The sequence below is a fragment of the Salvia splendens genome, chromosome 18 (genome assembly GCF_004379255.2).
Source record: "Salvia splendens isolate huo1 chromosome 18, SspV2, whole genome shotgun sequence".
Lineage (NCBI taxonomy): Eukaryota > Viridiplantae > Streptophyta > Magnoliopsida > Lamiales > Lamiaceae > Salvia > Salvia splendens.
Window position 1 is genome coordinate 22060494 of NC_056049.1, and position 19498 is coordinate 22079991.

Sequence of the window (19498 nt, forward strand, 5' to 3'; positions counted from 1 at the left end):
ATAAGGTGATTAGCTTTGATCTTCTTCAAAAAAATAAAGTGTTTTACAAAAATTAAATGAAAATATTAATCTAAAAAAAGTGTTCTCTGTTTTATGAAACAGCACAGTATCTCATCCCTTCCAATCCCATTCCACCCTCAGCGCTCGGCGCTCACTGCTGTTTTGCTATCCACAATCCTCACTTCGTTTGCTCAATGGCAATCCTTTCACTGCCGCTCGTAACTTCAATCCTCAAAAAATCTCCCAGGGATTACAAACGCCCCCTCTCCTTCATCCTAGCCGCCGGTCGGAGGACTATTTACCCCAATTCGCCTCTAATTTTCCGGCGGAGGCGGTTTTCCTCCGCCGCTGCGAAGCTCTCTCTCCCTGCCAACGCCCATGCCACGGAACAGGACAGCCAGAAGCCGGCGCTGTCGTCGTCGTCTACTCTAACTTTCCAGCAAGCCATTCAGCGGCTGCAGGTATTGTGATCGATAAGTGGTACGAATTCATTGTGAATTAAGTTGAAACATTCGGTTTCAAGTTTAGAAATCGAAAATTGTCGAAATTTTTGGGCACAAGTTTCAGTCTTTCTCAGTCTTCACTTTTGTTGCCGTAGTTCAAATTGTTATAGCTGTTACCATAAGAATGTATTTCTGAATCGTGGAAGATCAGCATAGAAGAAGCTTCGAAATATCTCATGTACTGTAATTGGGATATTTCAAGTCTCCTATTTTAGACCCTGAATTCTGAATTTGCAGGAATATTGGGCTTCTGTTGGATGCGCTGTGATGCAATGCAGCAATACTGAGGTAATCACTTTCTTCTTTCTCCTGTCCAATATGGTTGGGAACAAATGGTGTCGGTTTTCAAGTTCGATAACATATCTTTTATTCTCCGCATCAGGGCCGGCATATTCTATATTGGATTATAGTCAAAATAGTTTTTTTTCTGTATCTTAGTGTTTCAGACAAAATGATATAGCTCTTAACTCAACCATTCAATGACGAATGAGCACATGCGGCTTCTTAAAAAGTTTTGGCACATTAGGCAAGCTGTTATGTTTTAAAATGTGCAGTTTTCAGACTAGAGTTTCCTGTGTTTTGGAATTTTGGGGAGATCTATGTCCAAGATTGAGAGATCTAGTTATCATACATTTTATGAGTATTAGAGTGTAGGTTACTGTATATAATTGTAAGAATGAGTTCATGAATCTTTTCTTCTTATGGAGAAAGTGTAAATTGACCAATTTCTCAACTATGTGGCCACTTTGTCAGATTGTAATTTCTTAAAAGTTTTTATCCCATTTTTACATGTTTTTGAGGCCTCCTAACTATTGCTAGTTTCTTTCACTGGGTTTATGCCGGTGTTGAGCAGGTTGGAGCTGGAACTATGAATCCTCTTACATTTTTAAGGGTTCTTGGCCCAGAGCCATGGAATGTTGCGTAAGTACGCTTTTTCACACCCGTGATGAAATCAATATGCTTTTCCTGTCTTTATATATTTTTCTGCCCTGTCTCGGCACACTTTTGCTTGCATCTGTAAGTGATGGTAATGGTATTGACCTCTCACCATAGGGAAATGGAAAAATTGAATGTCTCACTAGGACTTAGCTTAGTTGCCTCTGATTTGGATGCCACAAAGACACGGAACCTTCAATGGAATTTATTGATATGGTTTTTGGCTAAATGTCATGAAGAATCTATGACGTTTAAAAGAAGTTGAAAAAGTATAATATTATCATGTTATTTTGTTTTTAGTCACTCGTGGATATGCATTTTGCTTATGCCTTTTATGGGTAGTTGAATTCTGACGTGGTTCAAACTAGAAAGTTTTATAGAAAAAACATTAAAAGCTGTAGCTTCATAGCCTGGAAGCCTTTACGTTTCACAGAAATAATTTATGGTCCTTAATACATACATATCCTTCCTGAGTTTTATCTGCATAGTTATCTTTTACTATGTTCTTGTGGTTCAATAATTTCTTTATGTGACGACTGATGCATAAATTTATGATGGAAGGTATGTAGAACCTAGTATCCGGCCAGATGATAGTCGTTACGGTGAAAACCCAAATAGACTTCAAAGGCACACACAATTCCAGGTGAATTTATAGTATGATTAATTTGTGAAATATTTTGAACTCATCAGCATCTATGTTGCATTTCATCATTCTCTTATTTACTTTGCAGTGCTTACCCCAAATTTATGTCAGGTGATATTGAAGCCCGATCCTGGGAATTCACAAGACTTGTTCATTCGGAGTTTATCAGCCTTAGGTTCTGTAGTAATTCAGCCATTTTCCTTGCTATTTCCTTCAGTTTATAGATATTTTATTTAATACAGAGTATTTTCCTATAATCTTTCTCTTTTTTGGTTTCTGAAAATTTTCTTTATATTTGTTCCTTCGCTAAATTTTTAATCTAGGTATTGATGTTAATGACCACGACATTCGTTTTGTCGAGGACAACTGGGAGAGCCCGGTGAGGCTTTGTTTGATCCGTTTTGTGGTTACTGCTTAGTTGTAGCTTACAATTCAGTTCACCATCCAGTTTTTCAAATTCATGATTACAAGGTTACATAGTTTAACAAATGTGTCTTATCTTCCGATTTTCTTGTAGGTATTAGGTGCCTGGGGATTGGGTTGGGAAATTTGGATGGATGGAATGGAGATTACTCAGTTCACTTACTTCCAGCAGGTCCTCTTATCTTTCTGTTCTGAAAATTAACAAGAATATACTCTTTAGGTTATTCTTTGCAAATCTTTTGTTAGTATAGGGTCTACAGCTTCAGTAATCATATTTGATTTTCTATTGTCCTTGTTTATTTATCTTCTTTCCTTTGGCAGGCTGGAAGTCTTCCATTGATGCCTGTTTCAGTTGAAATTACCTATGGTCTTGAGCGAATCATTATGTTGCTTCAGGTCCCTAGTGTGCAATCAGCTATTCACTTTTGCATTATGACGACCCCATAGACATTCTTGCGTGAAGCTTATGTGAATTCTTTGCAGGGAGTTGATCACTTCAAGAAAATTCGATATGCTGATGGAATAACATATGGGGAGCTTTTTCTGGAAAATGAGTAAATAAGCTGTTGCTCATGTCATTTAGTATTTGTTTATAACAATAGACCACTACATGGAGTTGAGTGTTTCTATATTCATGTTCTATCTACAGTTTTGGTATATAAATAGAGATTTTTCAGACAATCAAGTTGCATGCTCTCTCCATATGAGTTGGAGATTGGAGTTGCCCTAGTACAGTTCCAACTTGTTAACTAAGTTATTTCCATATCAATTATCGCACAAATATAAGTTGGTCTCCCCAGCATGCTTCATCCTCCATTGCTCTCTCCCCATTTCCCTAATATTGAATTATTGAATGTGTATACTCTATATAAATTAATTTGTGTCTTTCACGAATGTCAATATCATTGTTCTTGATATTTTGCTTCAATTTTCCGTGTATCTTATATATATATATGTACTTATCATATATTTATGTTCCCTTCTTGCTTGCATGTTCGATGCTGTCGTATTTATGTTTACCTTGGTGAAAAATCCTGATGACTCCTTTTTCAGGAAGGAGATGAGTGCGTATTATCTAGAGCATGCCAGTGTAGATCACATTCATAGTCATTTCGATCAATTTGAGGCTGAAGCTCGCCGCTTGCTTGACTTGGGCCTTGCGATTCCTGCGTATACTGTTCTACAACTTTCTTGCATTATATTTATAGTCAACTAAGGAATTTTCTGGTTTTTGATGTTGCAGTTCTCATCCTTCTCTATATTTTTCTTTAATGTTAGGTATGATCAGCTTTTGAAGACATCTCATGCTTTTAATGTCTTGGACTCTAGAGGATTTGTGGGGGTAACAGAACGTGCTCGTTATTTTGGGCGTATGCGTAGGTTGGTCATCTGTTTGATTGTTTTGTTAATGCAAGTGATCATTATAGAGTAATATTATAAGCATGTTTCTGTTTTTGTGAGAGGGGGGACTCATGTTTTCATGACAATCATTGACCCTTATATCAAAATCCAAATTCTTGGTTCCTTTCAGTTTAGCCCGCCAATGTGCTCAACAGTGGTTAAAGACAAGGGAGTCTCTTGGGTACCCCTTGGGCATTACTTCTAATCCTAACCACCTTGGATTCCAAGAAGAAGATATAGAGGAACTCAAGATTAAGGTTATACCGAGAACCTCCATATATGTCTGTATCAATACTCTATCTATCCCATCTAGTTGTCTAGTGTGGTTTGGAGAGCTGTTTGTTTATTAATTGTTTTGTTCTTATATTTTTACACAACGTTGTAATAAACAATAGCAAATGTCTAGTATGAACAGGCAAAAGAAAGGGTAAAGTAAATAAAGCATATATGCTAGATCCTTACCAGTGGCAATTTGAATGTGATCTTTATTCTATAATGAAATGTACACAACGTACAAAGATAGTTTTGGGCTAATCTCTCATATACCTGAACTTAATTTCCCAGTTATTTCAGTCTCAGTCTCAGTCTCAGCATTACTACAAAGCTGCTTCGTGAAAACGAAGCAATCAGTAGGATCTGCTCTCTCAATCTGGGGGTCAATAAATCTATAGGACCTCTACACACCACACTAGTTGCTTTGCAGATACCCAGACTGCTGCTTTTCCTTAGACAACCGCTAACAGCTTTCTTGGACACTCGTCGCACTCCTAAAGATTATTAGCGCTCTCTTTCTTTATGATCCCTTTCTTTCAATGTGTAATTGGGCCTTTGGTTATATTCGTTGTTGTATTATCTATGTAATACTTACTATGGGTTTAGCCTAAGCGCAAAATTTCTAAAATGATTAGCTTTATTTCCAGGCTGGTGTTTTTTTCATGTTGTCTTTTCCCATCTCACATAGGTTTCTGAACGGCCTCGGCCTTTTATTCTTGAAATTGGGACGGAGGAGTTGCCGCCAAATGATGTTGTTAATGCTTGCAATCAAGTAATGTTTCTTCTTTCTCTTTAAATGATTATGTTTCTTATTTCTTAATTAAGTCTCAAGACCTACTTATGCAGGCTTTGCACCTGATAGCTTTTTATTCTCTGACCATGTCTTTAGTCTTCCATGCTTGTATAATACTATCAAAATTTATAATTTCTTTCCTTGTGATTTGGCCATGTAGGTTAGTATCTTATCTGTTTCTGAAGTTGATTTTAGGTCAGGATTCTAGAATTGTTGTTATCTCGTGAACTTTATTGCAGGTCTGCTATGTAGCTCTCATGTGTCATTGTTTGTTGCAGCTAAAAGATTTAGTCAAGCAGTTACTGGATAAACAAAGATTGAGTCATGGAGATGTGGAAACATTTGGAACTCCACGTAGGCTTGTGGTATGCTCGGATTCCTATGTTGATAGCACCTTTAAATTGGCTCCATGTTCTTGAGATGCTGAACAATTTCCTTGATATAATCTAAGTGGCATATACTCGTGTGCACTTTTCAACACATTTCATATTTGACCCTTCATTATGTTATGTTTCTACTACTTTAAATTATGTACTGTCAAGTAATCACTAACTTTTGATGGAGTTTCCTTGATGACGAATTCAGCATTCATGTAATAATTGCTTTTCCTATGACTTAAACTTGGTTATGAACTGAGCTTACTTCTATTCCATAGGTGAAAATTTGTGTTAAATATGCTGAATAATCTTTTAGTCCCAGTCTCCTCATATGGCTCTCTGTGCAGGTCCATGTCAATGACCTGATTGCCAAGCAGGTGGCCAATGAAGTTGAGGTTCGGGGACCTCCAGCATCGAAGGCATTTGATCAGCAAGGGAATCCAACAAAGGTTTACTCTTCTGGAATTTACAATTTTATTTACCGACTGAATTTATGAAATGTTAGCTATGACAGGCTTCAAGCACGTAGTGGAAGATAGTTTGGTTTGAGTTGTGTGATTAAATAAGTCAGAAACTCAGAAACGTAAATGACCTCTGGCATGTATGCCTATGGCTATTCTTATAAATTACTTACCCTGCACTATAAGGCTTACCTCATTCACCACATTCTGCCTTTACAACATTCAATTTTGTATTTTCTATCTCCTAATAATGAATGTTTGTTGTCCCGCATCATAATTAATGGCTAGATTCATTTTTGTTTAATAAATTCATTAATTTTTAAGTTTATTTCATCCTTGTGAATACTTTTCTAACAACTTTTCGTGAGGTATTCAGTGACCACCAAGTATGACCACAATTTCATGTTCAGGTTACTCGGCTGTTATAACTAAGATCAATCTAACATTTGAACATTGCCCGAACTTTTGTCTGATTATTCTCCGTTTTAAACTATTATGATATGAAAGTAATTTTGTAGAGAAGTGAACATAATAACTTGCTTTAGATATAATGGGAATCTACTGATTTTTGCCAGAATGTAATATACCATTTTTTGGACTGTATAGATGGTTCCTGATTTACAGCACATGTCTATTTTCATCCGAGGACTATAATCTTTTGTATAGCCATTATTCATGTAAAATCAAAATCTTTGATATTTGACCCATTTTGTGTCTTTTTGGAGAACAAAAGTATTCTGCTGGACTTACTTATGTCTTGAATGGAGCTTCCCTATCCTTAGATCTCTAATTTTGTTGTATGACCAGGCAGCCGAAGGTTTTTGCCGCAAAAATGGAGTGCCTTTGAGCTCCTTGTACCAAAGAGTTGATGGTATATCAATCTCCACACGTGCTATGCACATTCTCCTCTCCTGCATACATGCATACATACATGCATGCAAACATATTTGGCACTTTATACTGTTCCTAACAGACATACAAATATCTTATAAGACCACTTTAAGTCACAAGCTTGATCTACATATTGTTTTGTATTGTTCTAGAAAGCATATGTTTTACTATTGGGTGCTAGTGTTGGAGCTATAGTCGATCGGAGTGGCTGATCTTTTTCCTATTTATTTATTTAGTTTAGTTTAGTTTAGTCTATATGTCACTAATATTTATTGTTAGTAATTGGACTAAGTGCTTGAATGTATGGATGAGCTTAAGGTTAGGGTTTCTTTTTAGGAGTACTATTTAATAACAATATCGCAGTAGGAGTCAATGATATTCATCATAGTATTGTTTGGACAACTATCTCTATAGGCCACAGTGAAGTTTCATTCTAACATATTATCTACATTCAATACTTGATATGATAGAAAGTAACCCTTCATGGAGCCTACGTTGATAGCTATCCATAACAATGCTATGATCAAGATCATAGACTCATACTGTGATACTGCTACTAAATACTGAGAGGAAACTCTAACCTAAAAGCCCATGCATACTTTCAGGCCCTTAGTAGTACAATTACTAACAATAAATAGAATAATGATTAAACTAAAGTAAATAAATAAGAAAAGAACTAGCCACTATAACAGGCTATTTAGCTCGTGCTCTGCTAGCATATGTGCGCCATGCTGCCATGGTGCTCCCATGCTAACATTAGGCTATACTAATTAATGTACATGAAATATGTGATAATGTTCGATATCAGTAATCCATGGGAGTCCATAAAATGCGGCATTAAAAATCCTAATTCCTAAAATTGCTTCAGGTAAAACAGAGTATGTCTATGTTCAAGCAGTGGAACCATCTAGGCTCGCTTTGGAGGTATGCTTTTCTCTCAGTAATTCCACGAACATGACACTTAAATCCATAATTTGTTTTCACTATTTACCTTCTGAATTGTTACATGTATATTTTATTCCGTTGGAATGCTGAACAGGTGTTATCTGATGAGTTACCTGCGACCCTGAGTAAAATATCATTCCCTAAGTCGATGCGGTGGAACTCTGAGGTCCTTACCATTTTAAGATTTAGATCTTATGTTTTGATGTCTGATTCTTCCTCATTTTGAGTGTCTTTTGGTATTCTATTAACATTTTCTCTTGCCATTTATGTCAAATAACTTGAATATAGATATATACTTTGTTTTTATTCTTTGTAAACTGTTAACATATGAATGCATGCTTCTTTCTATAAATTACAAATTTCACAACTCACTTATCAACTTACATTTGTATGCTCCCTGCTGATGCATGCCCTTGTTCATAGTCTTGATTAAAATTTTAAAAACTGAATTCTGAATATGATTTTTCTAAACATAGATCATGTTCAGTAGACCTATTCGATGGATTTTGGCTCTGCATGGAGATTCAGTGGTTCCCTTCACATTTGCTGGTGCTCTTAGGCAAGTTGAAAGAATCTTTTATGGCTCTTCCCATTTCCCCCCTTTTGTTGAATATATGAAATCACGTCTTTCGCGCTTGTTCAGTGATGTTAGGGTCGCGGGGCGCACCGGGTCGATGAGGTGAAAATTCGGGTCGCGGGTCGATGAGTCGACGCGGTCGAGAGACCCACGAATCTAGGCTTATTTTTTTGCCTTTTAATATTAAATCAAATAATATATTGCTCTAATGTTTATAATATATCAAATAATATAAATGTAGATGTAATTCATGTGAATAGAGATAAAGTGGAAAATAGAAATTATCAAAAATATCAAAACAATTCATAAGTCATAACACAAAATAAATAATTGAAACCATTGTCTGAAAATATCAAAAGAAAGGAATATATGAAGGGTGACAGCAAAAGATCTTTGAACCGAATTCTAAAGTGTAGAAAGTAGGTTTGAAAAGTTTGATGTGGTGCATGCATATATATAGAGAATTGAGATTGAGAAAGTCCGAAAACGTGTGATATATTTGAGAAAATAAGAGAGAGCAGATTTTTAGGTAAGTTTTACTTTTATATTATGTTTATTTTAGTAAAAACAAATCAGCATCGAAGGGAAAGATTTACATAAAAAGGATTTAGGGATTTATCTTAAAACATGACTGCGCAGCATGTGTTTGGGCGACCCAGCCGACACACTCGACCCGGGCGACCCAGGCGACCCAGCGGCGACCCTGTATCTCGATCAACCCACCCATGTTGGGGCGGTGATGGTCTCGACCCAGGCGACCCGAGCGACCCGAACGACATTTTGACAACACTGCGCTTGTTTAGTTCTAACTTGTGACTTTTTGCTTTTGAGAAATTCATGCCTAGTCCACCTGGCATGCTAAGCAATTTTTGAAATCCTTCATTCTTTCCAGAGATATTTTATTTGATAATTTGATTCTAGGTGCCCATCATGCTATAAAGGCATGTTGTGGTAGTTGCAATTTGCAAATGTCAATATGAATGCTAATGGCCAATATTGAGTTAACTTTAATTTTTACACAGTACTTACCTAAGTTCTCCATGACAGTGGGGATCTTTCTCATGGGCTTCGAAACACTCCATCAGCTACTATTAGGGTAAGTTTCTGAACCTGTACCTGCCATCTCTTTGTAATTTTGCTTCTTGTGGTACCAGGAGCTGCAGTTTATGCATAGTGAGCAATAGGCATATAAAAGAAAAGAAAAGAGAGAACAAAGAAAAAGAGAAAAAAAGTATAATTTCAATGCAGAAAATACCAGAAAACTGTATGAAAAGGACTCCAGGCTCTATTTTTCTTGATGCAACTAGTAGAGCAAAGCACTTGTACAACTCAACCTAACTCCAGTTTCAGTACCAGATGTGTTATACAACTCTGGAGCTATATTTCAGAAAAAATGTTGGTTAATATCTATACCTGTCATAGAATACCAATGTTCTTACAGCTCTTGCAATACTTATTATGCAAGTGTGTCTCTCTTTGCTTCAAAAGGAGACCACCCCCTTTGGAGCCTAGCTTTCTCAATCTCCCTATGCCAAATCTGAAAGTTCTCATCTTTATATTACCAAAAGCAGAGCGAGATGCCCTTCTTGAATTTCACTGCTGTGCACCACCGTTCTCATCTTTATATTACCAAAAGCAGAGCGAGATGGCGTTCCTGAATTTCACTGCTGTACACCACCCTCACTGTGTTTGGTATCTATTTCATATAATTCAGAACTTCAGCTGATAATATATTTTATTACTGTGTCATGTTTGTTCATGCACAACATTACTTGGACTTCCTTGATGACCTCTTCTCCTAAACGAACCCTCTTGTGTACCCTAAAAATGTTTAAGAATAATGTGTAGGACTGTAGGTGCCATTTTGTTAAATAGATCGGCTGTCTCATGCAAATTTGTCAAATTTTTAACGGGGTCTTAACTGTAAAACCCTTAGTAGTCCTTTTCTTAATCTCATTTTTCTTCTTATTTCTAAAAATCTTTTGGGTATTCTATTACAGTACCACTGCTCAAGAGTACTCTTAAGCAAGCAATTTGAAGAATACTCGTGTGAGCTTATTATAATCTTAATGGCAGCATCCATGTAGGGTTTAGATGAAAAGCTTCTTCCAAATACAATGTTGTCTATCGACTTCTTATATTGACTAGTGGGTCCTCTTTATTTACTATTTTCTGTAATTGCTCTTTGTTTATTTTTTATTTTTTCCTCTTGAACACAGGTAGAAAGTGCAGAATGTTATACTGATGTTATGGAGAATGCTGGGATAGCTATCAGCATTGAGGTGTTTGATACAGATATTTTCTTCAATATGCCGAAAAGAACATATTATACATATAGAGTGTTTCATTTACTTATTTGTGCAGCAACGCAAGAAGATAATTTTGGAGAAAGCTACTTCCATTGTAAAAGGCATTAATGGGTCCATTGTAATGCAAAGTGGTTTACTTGATGAGGTAAGATACGAGTCTTTTCAATTTGGTGCTTATTATTATTATTATTATTATTATTATTATTATTATTATTATTATTATTATTATTATTATTATTATTATTATTATTATTATTATTATTATTATTATTATTATTATTATTATTATTATCCTTAGACGATTAGACGATTTTAAAACATCTTGATAATTACTAGGTGGTAAATCTTGTTGAAGCACCCCACCCAGTTCTTGGAAAATTCAGTGAATCCTTCCTGGAGCTTCCAAAAGACCTGCTAATAATGGTTTGTCAATTTCTATTGAAAGCTAATACATTCATCTAGATACCTTTACCTTCACACCTTTGCTTTCTTCTTTTGGTTGAGAAGTTGATTAACTTGTCAAACATGTTATATGTGATTAACTTGTTGCACATGCCGTGGTGACTCGAGCCCCCGACCTATTGGAATGGAAGTGTCTTACCAACTAAATTTTGCTTCAACGTCTTGCACATGTTATGGCGCTTTATCCTTATAGTTGGGTGTCTTGTCATGAAACTTGCAGGTGATGCAGAAGCATCAGAAGTATTTTGCAATAACTGATCAGGATGAAAAGCTACTGCCATATTTTATTGCTGTTAGTCAGGCTAATCATATCATCTTCCTATATTAATTTGTTATCTCTTCTTTTCTGACACTATAATAATTGGTCTGTCGCTCTATCTGTTGTCGTAGGTTGCAAATGGAGCAATCAATGAAGTTGTTGTGAGAAAAGGAAATGAAGCTGTACTCAGGTTGGATGTACACCTAGTCTTTTTTCTGTTGCACTAATGTTGTGCCTTTCTCTGCTCAAGATACAAATGTGCTCATCAAATGCTTTACTGGATAGTGCTTGTCTTGGAAACTGCTAATTTAATTCCATATATATTCCAATTGCTTTAGCTATGCACTGATTGAGTATATAACTATGTGGTTACAGAGCTCGTTATGAAGATGCAAAGTTCTTTTACGAGCTGGACACAAGTAAGAGATTTTCTGAATTCCGAAATCAACTGAAAGGGATCCTTTTCCATGTAAGTTTCATATCCTCTCATTATCTTGATGGCGCTACACATTTATTGATTTGAAGAAAAGGAAGAGGGAAAATCTCATTGTCATCATGTAGGAAAATGTCAAACGAAGTGCTTCTGTGAATTTATGAGTATAATTTGATGGTATTTTTTAATAAATTTGAATTTCACGTTTTAATAATAAACAGGAAAAACTGGGGACCATGCTGGACAAGATGACACGAGTCCAAAGTTTGGTTACAGAAATTGGATTGTCTCTGGAGACAACTGAAGATACACTCCGAGTTGTTCAAGATGCTGCATCATTAGCTATGTCAGATCTCTCATCTGCAGTCGTTACAGAGTTCACCTCCCTTGCTGGGGTGATGGCACGTCACTATGCTCTGAGAGATGGCTATTCGGAGCAGGTTGTGGGCATAGTCCAGCTTCTTTACTTAGTTGTTGAAAACTTGTTGCATTTCCTTGTTGATTGCATTCTTTTTTAAAATCACTTTTTGTGATGGTGCTTGGTGAGACTGGTCTGACAGTAGTAGCAACTACACTTTGGTGTAAGAAAATATGATATAATATAGAGTAAGAGTAAGAACAATGTAAATCTGATCTTAGAATAGAGGTGTGAACTGTAGATATACTTGCCAGTTTCCTCCTCCTTTGTTATTTCCCCTGCTGGAGCCGGGCAGGATAAGTTGAATTAGATGCTCGTGCTGGAAATCTTCAAGCTGACATTTTACTTTATTGGTTATTCTGTAATAACTTTATAAAAATAAAAACCCACAAGATGAGAATGCAGTGGGCTAAAAGAATCACAGGAACTTTCTCATTTTTCCTGTCAGCCTTCCTAGATGGCTTTTTCTCCACTTAGATATGCCTTCAACTTTTATAGTCCTAGTAACACTAGTATTGAAAAGTGATTTAGTGGTTAATTCCTTTTTGCATCAGATTGCTGATGCACTGTTTGAGATTATGCTTCCACGATTTTCGGGTGATATACTTCCCAAAACCGTTGCTGGGACAGTATTGGCAATTACTGACAGGTATGCCAATGACTGTTTTACTTCCCCGTTTGAATAGTACAACTATTAACTCTTCCATTATAATTTTGTGATTCTGTTACATCTTTTTGGTTAAGTGTCTTGCCAGCATATTATAAAATACTATCATACTAAGCTATTTTGATTCTTGCCACCTTTTGTCCACTTAATTTACAAAATGATGAGCTAGTGATGGATAGAGTCAGTTTATATCAATTATATATATACAATAGATTAATACTATTATTATGTATATTTATCTATCGACTGCCCTTATCCCTGTGGTGGATTTTGGGCCAACGGCCGTAAGCAGTCATATGCCATTGACAACATTGATCTCAAGTCAGTTGACCCCTCAACTTCAATTCAAACCAACTTATCCCTTTGACCTTTACTACGAATGCATGTGGCCCCCAGCACTTGCAAAGTTCAACTAGGCCATATTTAATGTTATCAATTTTACTTGCATTGTCAAAACGCCATTTGGTTTTCAACTTTTGTGATTGGAAAAATGTACTGTATGAAACTAATGGAAGAACATGACCTTTTTTGTTGTCTTCTTATCTTTTTTTTACTGATTCTTTGTTCTTCATACTTGTTAGGATCTTTTGCCTAATACTTATTAATTATTTTTGTATATTTTTCCAACCATTTTCTGCAGGTTGGACAGCCTGGTTGGATTGGTTGCTGCTGGTTGTCAGCCTAGCTCTGCTAATGATCCATTCGGTCTGCGAAGAATCTCTTACGGTCTAGTATGGCATAACCAATATAATATAAAAATTTCATTTTCACTTGGGAGTATATAAGTAATTTTTTCCTTCATTTATTACAGGTACAACTGTTAGTAGAAACCGATAAAAATTTGGGACTCAGGCATTTGCTGGAACTTGCTGCTGCAATTCAGCCCATAAACGTTGAATCAAAAATATTAGATGATGTAAGAAGCACTTCATTCTTCTGTAAATTCATCAAGGAAGGTCGTTGCTGTGTGCTTTTGCAATATGTTAGCAATCATTTACGTGCTTTGTGGCCATTAAATTCTTATATTCTATGCCAAGTTTTATGTGATACTCCTATTTTATTCCTGTTCCGAATCACACGATACTCTATTACCTTCTAATGCAGACACATTTTAAAAGCTGCATCTGTTATACTAGTTTTTAGCAAACTTTAGGACTTATTTAGTACAGTACATAGTATTTATGCACACTCAGACATTTTAATAAATGGATGGAGCTGAGTTTATACACGGCAATTTTCTGTTAATCATATATGACAATTTTCTCATTTTGTTGCAGGTGCATCAGTTTGTAACAAGGAGACTTGAACAACTTTTGGTAAGTTATATCTCTTACCCGTGAAATGCTTTCAGAATATACAAGTTTTTGTGATCATTTTTGCTCCAACAGGACGCCAAAGTAGACTGTAAATTCCTAATATTTCCCCTCAACATTAGTTGATGTTGGGACAAGCATCCCTATTCTTTGTTATAAAACGGATCTCCTCTAATAGAGTACATGTTCTATAAGCTATGGTTTGAGATACCAAGTGAAACTAAATAAATCATGCTTACCCTGAGAATTTGACAGGGATTGTATATAATTATGGGTGAAAACAAATGTATGCTCTAGACTTATTCTCACTTGTTGGACCACCCCCTCCCTTTCATCTTGACTGAAAAACCTCCCTATTGAAACTTTAAGTTATATTCTTTGCCTTGGAACTTGTTCGTGTACCATGGTCCATTTCTGGTTATTTTCCTTCTCTATTGAATGCCTTAAGTTAATGACCATTGTATATATGGCTATCTGCGAACTTACATTGAGGTCTAAGATTTTTATTTCTATGTAGTTGCAGTTGGTATGATTTTGATGGATTTCTCGCATGTCTCGCAGATTGACCAAGGAATAAGTCCAGATATAGTTCGCTCTGTTCTTGCAGAGCGTGGCAATTTGCCTTGTCTGGCAGCCAGGTCTGCGCATAAGGTAAGTGCCACTGTCTTCTTGTTTCTACGTGCCTGACCATGTTGCAACCAAGAGGATGTATAGTTTTCTAAGTTGTCATGATGGAAAGAGAGTTGTCTATTGACTCAACTCATTACCTGCTCCTGGTCTAGATACTGTCCTCTACCTCTGCACTAGTTCCTACAAACCCCAAGCAATATGTGACATAAGTATTTAGTCAACACGATCCTAAAATATTTGCCTGTACAGCTGTACCAGTTAAGTTATTTACAACCTCAGCAATAATAAATGATGGAGTATTGTATCTTTCTCCATCTCTTCCTTTATGCAATAAATTTGTATTACGTTCTGAATCACATTTTACATTTTGGCTGTCATGTAAAACTCTTATTATTTCTTTAGTTGTGAACCTTAGGTACCAAATGACTGATGTTAAATGTTTTTTTTACTTACAATGGGTTCAACCATTCAAGCAAGCTTAAGTTTTATTGTTAAGAAAAGCTGTATGGTAGAACTTGATTTTTCTTTTTTCATAATTTCTTCCCCTTTTGTGCTTAATTTCAGATGAAAATTTTATCAGAAGGAGAGCTGCTACCCAAAATTATTGAGGCGTATTCCCGCCCAACAAGAATAGTCCGTGGAAAAGAGTCCACTCATGATCTTGAGGTGCAGATCTTAAAAAACATGGGTTATACATTTGCCTACTTAAAACATAGTTACGTTGCTCAGAGTTCCTATTTTACCCGAGCTATTCAATCTTTAATGACCAGTAACCTAAGTCATTGTGGCAAGTTATCAATAATGAATAATGTGCCACATTGATCCACTCCATGCCATGTAAAACATCCCATGTGTTGTTAGCAATTCCTACTGACTTCGTTTGGTCTATTCCTCTGTCTCTACTGTCTGATGATATTTATCGTTGAAGAATCTTGCGTAGAACGACCGCTCGCTGCTTCTAAAAGCTTAGTAAGATTATTTAGTGCACTAGCAATAACCTTATTAGCATCTATGCTAGAATATTTGGTAAATACAACATCTAGTGAACATCACATTTGGCTTCTAATGTGTTATTTATAACCCTGACTGCTTTTCAACTGAAGCTTGTCCTTTTCTGAATATACTAAATAGATGCTGAATCTACACACCTCAGGGATGAAGTATACTTCGTTTGCCACTCATATTGTGATTCTTTGCATTCTTCAGTGTTCATTTTTTTTTTTCTGACATGGAAACCATTCTGTTAGGTGGATGAGGCGGCTTTTGAAACAGTGGAAGAGAGAAATTTATGGAGCACTTATACATCATTAAGGAGTAAAATTCATTCTGGTATCCTCCTCCTTCATGCATTCTTGTTTTCCACCATGTAGATTCAATTCTAGAACTAATTCTACGAATTCCATTTTTTTATATTGCTAACCCGCGAGTGCATTTACAGACATGGAAGTCGATGACTTTGTTGAAGCATCTTCCTGTCTATTGCAGCCTCTGGAAGATTTCTTTAACAATGTATTTGTGATGGTGGTATGTCCTTCTTTAATACCCAAGAGAGTTATACTTAGTTGCTGACAATCCGGGTGCCTTGATTCGGATTCGAATGAGGTTATATTTAGTTGTGACATTGCCCTGCATTGTGGTTGCAGGAAGATGAAAGAATCAGAAAAAACAGGCTTGCTCTCCTTCGAAATATATCACTTCTTCCAAAGGGAATAGTAGACCTCTCTATTCTTCCTGGATTCTAAAACTAGTCACGTCTAACTTACAAAGCTCAGTTTGTGGAACCGTTTCAATAGAAAACGAGAGAGCAAGGTCGTCAGCAACAGGAAAACTACGGCTAGCACGTGTAAGTTTTGCGAGGCTCGTAAGGTATAGCTTAGAAGTCAATTTATTCTTCCTCATTTGCCTTCAATATATTGAATCATGAAATCTGAAACATTTTTTCTAGTCATATGGCTTTGAGTAGCACTTGTGTGGATTATAGTATCATAGAATAAGACGTACCCAACAACTACCGATTTTTTAGCATTTTGGCTTTAATATTATGTCGTCGTTTATTATACACATTTTATAGCTACACTCCCTACCTATTTCTCTGCAATCTCAGCGCATCACTCTGCCTTTTATGCACTTTTATTTTGTGTGTTAGGTGGAGAGAATAAAGTGGAGTAAAAGAGATGGAATAAAATAGAGATAAAATAGTTTCTATTTTAGTAATGAGTCAATTTGGGTGAGACAAATTAAAAAGGAAAGTGAGTCATTTTTTATGGGACGGATGGAGTACTATATTTGAAGATACAAAACCACACTCCACTGTGTATGATGTATAAGTTCACGCAGTAAAATGCAAGTTCATTAGTAACATGAGAAGTAAACTAAACAATAAATCCTTTCATTTCTAAGAGCATTAGCAATGGTTGGCCAATGGGAGGGCCTTCCCCATCGGCCTCATCGGCCAACCATTGCAGCGAGAGGGCCTTCCCAAGCCTCCCTCCGATGGGCCGATATATCGGCCATGGCCGTCGAAATGAGGCGATGATCGGCCATCCATTGTGGAGGATGGGCCGATCATCGGCCTCCCTCTTTTTTAAAATTTTTTTTATTCCATTTCTTCCACTATAAATATCACCTCCCATTCTTTACATTTTCCACACCAACATCTTATCTTCTCTTTATTTCTATGAGGCATAGGCACTGTTGCTTTATTTTTATTTTTAGTTTTATGTAAAATTTGTATCTCGTTGTATTCTATTTTCCAATTTTGTAATACAATGAAGATTTGCATATTAATATTTTTGGATCTAAATTAATTTAATTTGATAACATATTAAATATAGAAGTGCTAAAAAATTAAAATAAAATGATGATGATGTGGAAATGAAATGAAATGGAATGGGAGGACCCTTTCATTGCATGGAGATAGGCCCTTTGGCCAAATGCTGATGTGAAATGGGAGGGCCCAACCATCGCTAATGCTCTAAGGGCATTGGCAATGGGAGCCGATCGCAAGGGCCGAGCGATCGGCTCCCTCATCGGCTATCTAAGGCTCCCATTGTGGAGCAAGGGCTGATGGCCACTCACATGGGCTCCTCCCCAAAGACCGATAGATCGGCTAAGCCGATCTCCTATTCTTTTTTTTGTTTTGTTTTTATTTATTTTTTATCCCATATATATGCTCTATTCTCCACTAATTATTCATATTCACCCCATTTCATTTTATCTCACTCTACATTTTACTTCTCTCTAGTCACAATGTTTTCAATATTTTTATCAATATTTTTTGTTTGTTTTTTTCTATAATTTTTTTAAATGTAAGATATTTTTTAATAAAATTTATTTTTCATTGAGTTGTCTTTATTTCTTGTTATTTTATATCATTTTATTTCTTACTAAATTAAAAGTGAAAAATATAAAATAGTTATGATGTGGAAATGAGATAGTCTCTGGGATGTGCTCTCATTGCAGGGAGATAGGCTCTGGGATGTGCCTGCTGACGTGACATGAAAAAATAGAAATAGACTCTGAGATGGGCTCCGGAGATAGGCTCTTATTGTGAATGCAGTACGGAATAGGGATCCACGTACAAATCAATGAGTCATAACAGGAAAGATCAACCGGCTAAGTCCCATGTTCGTGCTGGCACAACTCTTATAACTTGCAATCGTCAAAGTGGCTAATTCGCGGGAGTAACCAGCCAACCGCAATGGGGCCTTCATTGACGATGGTGTATTCGTGCAAGTCCCTGGCTCCGCCGCTGCACAGCTCTTATGGCGCGCACTTCACACCACATCTACACGACTACACATAAAGCTATAATTTTTTGGGTGGCTCATTTTGCACAAGTTTTTGGCTGGTTCATCTGTGTAGGACTCGATATGTTTTTTTTTTTTTGCAGTTTTATGAGACCAATTTTTGAATTTTAAACCGTGATTGAAAGTTAAATTTTGCTGGAACCTTCGAATGTGGATCAAAATATATTATTTAGAACTAAAAGCTAGCACTCTTAAAATATATAACACCAAAAAGTTTTTTCATATGCACTGTTAAATTTTGATCAAAAGGTAGCATTCTTAAAATGTTCACACTCCATATGAAACAAGATTAATACATAATAAGGTAAAATCTCAATATTTTTTAATGAATATATTTTTTACATAATTCAGTTCATATTATTCAGATCGAATGCGACTCACATGGAATATTATTATTATTATTATTATTATTATTATTATTATTATTATTATTATTATTATTATTATTATTATTATTATTATTATTATTATTATTATTATTATTATTATTATTATTATTATGATTTAATTTTGTTGATTTGATTAAGAGCGTCCACTATAATGTGGACGCGGCTATAGCCGCGAGCGGGGCGGAAGCGGGGCGACTTATAGTGGGAAGGGTGTCCGCCGCGGGGGTGGACGCGGCGGGTGGGGGAAGGGGCGGCGGACGCGGAATCGCCGTGTGCGGGGCGAGGACGCGGCGGGGGGGCTATAGCCGCGCCTATAGGCGCGGCACCTATAGTGGCACGAAGATAAAGCCGCGGCGGTTGCATGCGAATTTAAATTTTTTTTTTACACTTCAATTCACCTATAAATACACCCCACTCCATTCATTATTTTCACACCATTCAAACACAACATCTATACAAATTTCTCTCACTACAATTTGGGGTCGGAAATGAACAATTTGTAGAGAGACAACTGGAATGCTCTGATTCAACAGGTGCAACACCAGGCCGCCCAGGAGGTAGCGGCCCGTTTGGCGGAGGAGGCAGA

The 19498-nt window shown here is 36.4% G+C and overlaps 1 protein-coding gene across 5 annotated transcripts; it reads left to right on the forward strand.

Annotated features, from left to right (window-relative positions):
- Positions 1–72: 72 nt before the first annotated feature.
- Positions 73–18704, forward strand: LOC121776464 (glycine--tRNA ligase, chloroplastic/mitochondrial 2-like). 5 transcript variants are annotated; one of them, XR_006045298.1, is made up of 37 exons: positions 73–461; positions 741–791; positions 1357–1424; positions 2001–2082; positions 2194–2257; positions 2406–2461; positions 2600–2677; positions 2827–2901; positions 2989–3059; positions 3559–3675; positions 3784–3885; positions 4037–4163; positions 4868–4951; positions 5251–5337; positions 5697–5798; positions 6618–6681; positions 7570–7625; positions 7741–7812; positions 8123–8205; positions 9271–9319; positions 10443–10505; positions 10588–10677; positions 10869–10955; positions 11215–11286; positions 11385–11443; positions 11629–11722; positions 11908–12126; positions 12659–12753; positions 13412–13502; positions 13583–13687; positions 14049–14087; positions 14646–14735; positions 15279–15380; positions 15962–16043; positions 16153–16238; positions 16358–16580; positions 18177–18704. XR_006045298.1 is itself a non-coding variant. In XM_042173636.1 (36 exons), the coding sequence occupies exons 1-36, from the start codon at positions 195–197 to the stop codon at positions 16454–16456; spliced, it is 3228 nt and encodes a 1075-aa protein (XP_042029570.1). In that variant the 5' UTR covers positions 73–194; the 3' UTR covers positions 16457–16777. The 5 variants fall into 5 exon arrangements, 3 of the variants coding, with proteins under 3 accessions (XP_042029570.1, XP_042029571.1, XP_042029572.1); XR_006045299.1 differs by having other exon boundaries at positions 16358–16557; XM_042173636.1 differs by lacking the exon at positions 18177–18704 and having other exon boundaries at positions 16358–16777.
- Positions 18705–19498: the final 794 nt, after the last annotated feature.

Bases quoted from the DNA above. Each gene is read 5' to 3' on its own strand.
- LOC121776464 (XM_042173636.1), top strand. From the start codon at position 195: ATGGCAATCCTTTCACTGCCGCTCGTAACTTCAATCCTCAAAAAATCT. The intron at 8,206-9,270 runs GCAAGTTGAAAG...TCTCCATGACAG, and splicing joins ACATTTGCTGGTGCTCTTAG to TGGGGATCTTTCTCATGGGC. The intron at 16,044-16,152 runs GTATCCTCCTCC...GTGCATTTACAG, and splicing joins AAGGAGTAAAATTCATTCTG to ACATGGAAGTCGATGACTTT.